At 42.6% G+C, this 8,148-nt stretch overlaps 1 protein-coding gene across 1 annotated transcript; it reads right to left on the bottom strand.

Moving 5' to 3' along the window:
* Nucleotides 1–2,785: 2,785 nt before the first annotated feature.
* On the bottom strand, nt 2,786–6,281 carry sox7 (SRY-box transcription factor 7). The gene is made up of 2 exons (XM_083688295.1): nt 5,929–6,281; nt 2,786–4,390 (listed from the first exon to the last, which is right to left on the bottom strand). The coding sequence occupies exons 1-2, from the start codon at nt 6,155–6,157 to the stop codon at nt 3,432–3,434; spliced, it is 1,188 nt and encodes a 395-aa protein (XP_083544421.1). The 5' UTR covers nt 6,158–6,281; the 3' UTR covers nt 2,786–3,431.
* Nucleotides 6,282–8,148: the final 1,867 nt, after the last annotated feature.

Raw genomic sequence — 8,148 nt, 5'->3', positions numbered from 1 at the left:
ATGAAATTACATATTATGCAGAGTACCTGTGTACCTTTCCAGTGCCTGGAAAAAGCCACAAACACCATTTTTTGTTTATTCAGTTAGTGAAACGGGTTATTTTACAAAGGTTATTTTGAGGACGAGTTAACTTTCTGAGAGGAAGGGATTGAGGGCTGACAAGTTGAGTGTTTTGCCCTCTCTTCCTGTGAATTCATCGTCTTAAAATCAACACTTGCCAGCGAATGCTTGGGTAGCACTGTTCTGGTCAGGTCACAGAAAGTGAATTATTTGTTCCATGATCCTACATATGGCTCAGGTAATGCACAAGGAAACAACAGACATAAATATAGTGTGGTATATAGTACATATGTAGATACCATTTGCAGTGCTTTCTAAGTGCTTTGAAAACATGTAATTTGACAAATTAATTATTCTCATGACTCACTTATGGAGATGTTAACGTTTGACATTTTGGTTCCTGAGTATAGCGATACTGTACTTTGGTTACTAAATTATCTTATCAAAATGTTCTTGATAATTGTGTGATTAATTAACTGAAATGTGTGAACATGACAACTGCTTTGTTTACCTGTTTTCTTTACCTTCTTTATTCTTGGTATTGTCTGTCACATTGTCTCTGATAAATATATTAGCAGATTGAGATACATTGTTGTGGTTCAAAAGGTCTGTTAGTGGATAGTTGTGAAAAAAGGAACAAAAGCCATATGTGTCCCAATTCTGAAATAAACTTTATGTGACAAGACTCATTGGCAGGGTGATATAGGCCTACTGAATGTTGATCCTTTGTTGAGTATTAAGTGTTTGTCCTTTTCCATGTTACAATGCCCTACCCCCAGGGTTGTGGGAGTGCTTGTTGGGACACCACAGGGAGTTTTTACCGGGGGAAGGGCCACGGCTTGACCCTGAAGGTACCAGGACCGATGCTCCAACAAAGCACCCCCCCACGCACGCACGCCTGCCTGGAGCACACCGGCCCTTTGACCCCCACATCAAAAACACCATCTCCCTCTAACAGACCCTCCACTGAGCACTCAGCCCTATTAGAAGGGCAATGATCTCACCCTGTGAAAATGAGCCCAGTGACTCTCGGGCCGTAAACTCTGGCATATGATGAATGTTGTCATTCGAGTCAATTTAATCAAATTCACCTGGAGCGCTGTGTAGGTGTATAAAGGGCATGTATTGGGCAATGGGAAGGAGGGTTATAATAACTGGACACACATGTTTACCCGTAAGTGTTGTTGTCCCAGGCAGGGACATTCTTTTCAGAGGGCAATTCAGACTGATCTGACGGAGTAAGAAATCTGTGTCCGGCCGTGTGAAAGAGAGAGTTGTGTGTGTGTGTGTGTGTGTGTGTGTGTGCGTGTGTGTGTGTGTGTGTGTGTGTGTGTGTGTGTGCGTGTGTGTGTGTGTGCGTGTGCATGTGCGTGTGTGTGTGTGGCCCCGAGGCCCACCGAACCAGGTCAACAAGGCCTCCCCCGAAAAATCTGCGGGCGTAAGATGCTAATCAGCAAGGCCGTGTTTCCTCCTGCTAGCCGAACAGCAGGTTCCCTTCCCTCGCTCGGCTCTTTAATGCGGGGCCCAGCCAGGCCCAAACATCCTGACGGAGAGAGGCTTTTCCCTTATCAGGCAGGAAACACCGCTCCTCCGCCACATCCTCTTTACAAGAAGCGCGACTCAACCGTTCCCAAAAAATGCAGGAAGACCAGCCAGACTCCAGGATTTGTCAAAAGCCCCCCGAATTCCTTTTATCGAAAGAGAAGAATTCTAGAAAAAAGACGAAAGACAAAATGAGGAACGTGTAAAACAGTTGACGGCCCCCAGATTTATTTATTTATTTCACGCAGATTACGAAAGGTCTGCATCAGCAAGATAGGACGTGGGGTGAGGAGGGGGGGAATCCAGTGTGCTTAAGAAAGGCAACCAGAATAAGACTCTGGGAAAACAAAGGATGGTTGAGATGGAGGTGGGAGGCGGTGGTTGTGCCTGTTTTACACTAATCCTCTGAACCCGGTGAAATGAAAGCGGGCGGAGAGACGGGGGGACGGAAAGCCAGGCAGGGAGTAGGAAAGACAGACAGGGAGTAGGAAAGACAGACAGGGAGTAGGAAAGACAGACAGGGAGTAGGAAAGACAGGCTGGGAGTAGGAAACAGGGCCACTAGCTGGAACACTGCATGGTAGGATCCCAAATAGTCAGAACAACCATTGGTGACAAACTGAAATAAAAATCATGGCCAGGACATTGCCCTAAAATGCTCTAAAAGATTATTTACTTCACTGCTATTTGTGATCTGCAAAGTTTCCTTACAACAATGCGAGACTGGATATAAGCTATCAAAGTTGGTCTGTTGATGATAGGATTTTATTAAACTATGCCATGTTTATTAGATTGCAATAGTTCCAAAGAAACCAAGTGCTCATCGGGTCGTGAAATGACTTTTTTTTTTTTTTCAAGTGTAATTTGTAGCAATTTTAATTCGCTATGCTATTTGTTCATAAGGCCCAATAAGGATGAAAGTGTATTCTTTCTGGGGGGAATCCTAACTCAAGATCTGTGCGCATAACTCCGACATTGTAATTGTAATTGTGGTGTAATTCTTGCATTGACGTCAATAGGAAATGTGCACAATGGTTCGAGTAACGTGCACTCCAGTCAGGATTCCCCCTCTATGAGCACCCATAAAGATATCCAAACTGTCAAAAAGGCTTCGGCATACGATGCTGCTAGTCTGTCAGTGTGTGGGCATATCCAAGTGGAAAATATGTCAATATAAAAGTGGAACTTTATTTTAAATTAATTCAATTTCACAAACCTAAATCAGCATACAGTCATAGTTATCATTATTATTTTCATTGTAAAGATTATGATGATATATTAAGTACTTGAAAAGAAGAAGTATATAAATGTATTTTCTTCATAATACACAATTTTGTCTGGAAGAATTGCATAAAAAATGTCCATCTAAGCCTCATTTAAATACAAATTACTGAGGTAAAATCTCCCAACTAATGGAGAGGACAAATAATACAAACATTCAAACAGAAATAATTCATAATAGCATTACATTTAGCATTAATTAACATCAAAGTACTTAAATTAGCTTAAGAGCATCTGTACATGCCTCAATGGCAACAAGTGGAGACAATTTACAATTGGACAAGGAGTCTGTCCGATCGTTATTCTGTTTCGGGAATAGACGAAAGTGACAAATTATAGTGGTCTGTGTGTGCTTCCCTGAGGTGTCCATTAAAGTTTCTTCTCACACTCTGTATATTTTTCTCTCTTTCTGTCCTCCAACCTTCTTTGTTCTTCCCTTGGCCCCAAACAATCATATTGCTATGTGTTTGGTCCTGGTTTTGACCCATCTTGAACCCATTGTCTCTGTCAGGTCAGTTACAGGTGCGATGGGTGCAGTGGTTGAGCTGTCTAAGAGATTCCGTAGTTGTTGTAGTAGGCGGCCGTGGCATCTGCCAGCACCGAGATGAGGTTGGATTCTGTGGCACTGCTGGGGCAGGTAGAAGCCGATGTCACCTGGATGTGTCCTGTGACAGTCATGGCTCCCTGCTCGGGATGGTACCCGGTGGAGTTCAGGTACTGGTCAAACTCGTTGCGGTCCACCTCGCCCAGCAGTTCGGTCTGGCTCAGCTGATCCAGCGTTTCCAGGTGTCCCTGCTCCGGAGGGGGAGAGAGCTGACCCAGGTGCCCCAGGTGCCCCTGGTGTCCATGGTGGACATGGGAGAAGGAGGGGCTGTAGTAGGACAGTGGATGACAAGGGATCAGTGCCCCACTCCCGACTTGGGACATGGGGATGTGGCCCAGGTGTGGTGTGCCCCCGCAATGGAGTGAGGTTTGGGCGTAGTCGGGCTGGTAGGGGGGTGGGCTGCCCATGTGGACAGGGGTCTGACGGTGCTCCTCTGGGCAGGAGGCGGAAGAAGAGCAGGAGGACGAGGCGCCTACGGAGGACGGGTAATAGGAGGGGTGCTCGTGGTCCATGACGTCCAGGGGGGACATCTCAGGAGGGGTGGGCAGGCCGTAAGGGTAGGTGTCAAAGCTGCTGTTGGAGCTGGACGGGTCTCTGAAAGACCTCACGCCGGAGAGAGCGGGACTGTGGGAGGAGAAACCACCGCTGCCACCATTAGCAGCATCCTCCTCCTTGTCCAAGGGGTGACCGAGGCTTCTGGGGTCAGGGAGGGCGTTCTGGTCGGGGGCGAGGCTTCCCAGGAGGAACCCGGGGTCCACACGCTTGCAGATGCGCTTCAGCTGCTTCTTTCTGCGGGGCCGATACTTGTAGTTGGGGTAGTCCTGCATATGCTGCACCCGCAGCCTCTCTGCCTCCTCCACATAGGGCCTCTTCTGAGGAGGGGTCAGGGCCTTCCAGGACTTGCCTGCATGGAAAATAAAGCACAGCACCTGTTTAGTTTATTATCCACAATGAGCACTTGTTCAGGTTAATATTTATGAATCATAGTACATAGTACAGTACGTAGTACATAGAAGGTCATCCTTATACAAGGTATAGGTGACATATTATCTTGTATGATATGACGTGGCAAGACATTAATATTGACATATGTGTTGCAAATGTGAACACACTTCTGTTGACAAATAAATGGTTAGTTAATGGCTATCAAATAAAGATTAAAAAAAGGATGCATGGCCTCACTTTCCAGACCTACACAAGGCATACTAAATTGAGCAATTGATTTGGAAAAAGATGAATCCATTGAAATGCAAATAAAGTCTATATTCCCTTTTTAGTCCACTGAGAAGTGGATGTGTTGTATTAAAAACGGTGTAAAATGTGTTTGATACACAATCTGGGTCCACTATTCATGTCAACTAAAAACTGTAAGATTTTCGCCCTCAGAATATAACACAACTTTGTATATTTTGCAATTATTTTAATGCTTAACAGATACATAAAATATATAAAATAAAGAGTGTGGATTATTTACCATAATATAAGGATAATATCATATAACAAAGGAAACTTGTGGTAGGATATCTAAAAACGGACTTTTGGCTTTTCAAGTTTGCACAACACGGGCTTTAGCTATCATTAAGTACGCCTACTAGTACTGTATTAAGATAAATGATTCCTCTAAATGTACAGTGTAACACGGTCTACATTTCTCTTTGTCAAAGAGGACCATAATTTGAATACAATAATTAACTACTAGTGTGACTCTCTGTGCAACTAAAGCACTATTTTCGAGCCTTCAATTCATCGGCATGGATATTTCTTACTGCCGTGAACCAAAACTTAGATTTATCAATTTACCCAACATGGTTTACATGCTTTTGCTAATCTTAAATTGGCAAAAGACACTTTTGAGTGATGGTCTGGACCATAGGCAATACAGATGCGCGAAAGAGGAGCGCTATATGCTTAGTTTTATGCACGACGTGACACACAGGGCTACTGATAACGTTGTAGAGAAATGTGTGAAAAGTAATTGATTTCGTTAAGTCGAATTAGCGAACCTACACTCGTGCATTTATGACAATTCAGTTTCCGTGCGGAACTATTCAATTCACGAGATATGTGGATGATGCTCAAATGCGCAAACGTCTTTTTGGGTGATTAAAAGTTTTTCTTTAGGTTTTTCTTCCTTGTAATTATAATGTCTTGGTTTGATAAATGTTAACACTTGAGTTGACATAAAGAAGCAACTTTAAGAAATTGTGGGCTATGTAGTGGAGCACATTTTCTGATTTGACAAGTAGGCCAATCTTTTTTACTGATTATTGATATAATAATATGATTATATAATAATAATAATAACAATAAGAAGAAGAAGAAGAAGAAAAAGAAGGAGAAGAACAAGAACAAGAACAAGAACAAGAACAACAACAATAATAATAATAATAATAATACATTGACAATATGTTTTATATGCATGCAAATAAACTTTAATCTCACCCAACATCTTGCTGAGCTCCGCATTATGCAGGTCGGGATTTTGGACAGCCAGGCGCTTTCGTTCATCTTTGGCCCAGACCATGAACGCGTTCATAGGTCGTCTGATGCGCGGCTCCGACGCCTTGTCCGCAGGAGTCCTGTGCGAGCTGTGTCCGTCGGGCACGTCCCCATCTCCCACGGACTCGAAGCTCTCCGGCCACGACGAGTACGCGCTGATCAGGGCAGCCATCTGCGCGCGCTCTTTCCGAAAACTTTAGTTGCGCTTCTCACGCGTCCTCAGTGAAAACTTTGTTCCTATTCTCTAGATTCTGTACCAGTAATATCTGTCGTGAGGAATATGTTCAAATAAATTAATACAACTTCTAAAAGATATTGTAAGGAATGTTCTTAAATGATTTAAGCTGAGCACCCCGATGTCACTGCTGGTTTTGAGAGGAACCGTGTGGTCGCTTCGACTCGCTTGTGATTCACTCTTTTCCTCGTGGATGGGCAAGCTCTTTATATTTGAGGAGCAGGTTCCAAAGAAAGCCCCGAAGGACGCTCAGCTCCTCCTTGATTGCAACTTGAGACCTGCAAGGAAAAAAGAGAGAGAACAACATTTCAACACCATTTACTACTAAATCACGTCAAAAACAATTACAACTGTTAAAGGACCTGATGAGAGGAATAAAATAACATTATTAACTAATAGTTATGTATCATCTATCGAAGAGCCTATGTGGTGCTTAAAATATGTAATCATACTTTCATATTTTATTTTTCCTTAACATATTTATCACTGCGTGATGTGCAGTAAATTTCATGTTAGGAAAATGTCAACAAATAAATCAGAAGAAGGCAAACTAAAAATACTATTTTCACTTATCACAGTCAATTATGATGGGGAAATACCCTTTTGGTACGTTTTTACTCTCATTACTTTTTTATGACACATTGGCCATTGAGTTTCTAAATCTTTTTTCTAAAAACAGAAATAAGAAAGAATACACCCCATCTAAAGTTTCTTTTTTAAAGGTCATCAAACCTGTTCTGCATCACAGAGTTTCTCTGTGCAAATCTCAATGACTTGGTGACGTAACCTGATTTCCAAAGCGTTAGGCTGTTTTAATCAGTAGAATGCCTATCAACTTTTACTCTAATTTTCCCTGGAATAAAGTTGGGGTCTAAATACATAATAGTCTTTGTTAAAGAAAGTCCCCTGACTCCATGAGACATCAATATTGTTATGAACCAGATCAGAGCGTATCAATCACATCACATATACTAAAAACTAAATCTAGTAACCTCTGAACTAGTCTGCTTATGACAGAGCTGAGATTTTTAGTGTACCACAAATCAGTTTCCTTCTTTGGTCAGTGGAGTGGAGTGCATATCAGAGGAGGAGGAGTTCCTGTTGACAGGATACTCTTGGGCTGCAGCCATGAAGTAGGCCACACACACACACACACACACACACACACACACACACACACACACACTACACACAACCACTAGGAAAGGTCCTCAATGGTACACTATACTCATAACCAATGCTCATGGTAATCTGATTGTAATTCTGCCATTTTTCCTTTTTCACCTTTACTTTCTACTGAAGTTCTTACCCTCCCTGGTAATTCCTAAATTCTAACCAATAGACATGCATACTCCTATGCCTTTCCATAATGAACATGGATAAGTAACTGGCTGTCTTGCCCATCAAAGTGAGGTGTCAGCCACATTTCTGCCACCCCGCAGGAACAGGAAACAGCACCTGATGCCCCAGATTGCACAGAGCAGACACGACACCAGTGATATATAGGCTTTCACTTCCTCCTGCTGCCCTGATGTTTTGGAGTGTGTGTGTGCGTGTGTGCGTGTGCGTGTGTGCATTGTGTGAGCTGCAACACAGTAGTGGGAGTGTATGTGATTGCTCATTTCAGTGCATGAGTCACTCGTGAGTGTGTATGTATGTATGTATGTATGTGAGAGAGAATGTTTGACAGTATGAGTGAGTTTATAATGCCAGACCTTTCAGATTCGCAGGCCATGGCCACACCAATGCTTAATTGTCTACCACTTTGCGGGAAGCAGAAATAATTGTACTGAATGTAAAGTCTCATCCATTGGATTATTAGTATTATGATTACATAATATACTTTGTCATTTACTACTTCTACTACACTGCACCCTTCTGCACTACTTTGATTTATTATTACTTTATTGTGTTGTATTGTTGACTTA

Source organism: Argentina silus (genome assembly GCF_951799395.1).
Source record: "Argentina silus genome assembly, chromosome: 17".
Lineage (NCBI taxonomy): Eukaryota > Metazoa > Chordata > Actinopteri > Argentiniformes > Argentinidae > Argentina > Argentina silus.
Note: the sequence above shows the minus strand (reverse complement) of the source record. Positions and strands in the feature narration are given on the sequence as shown.

Excerpts from the sequence above, each read along its gene's own strand:
- sox7 (XM_083688295.1), bottom strand. The coding sequence starts at position 6,157 with ATGGCTGCCCTGATCAGCGCGTACTCGTCGTGGCCGGAGAGCTTCGAG. Across the intron at positions 4,391-5,928 it reads GGAGCTCAGCAAGATGTTGG|GCAAGTCCTGGAAGGCCCTG; the intron begins GTGAGATTAAAG and ends TTTTCCATGCAG.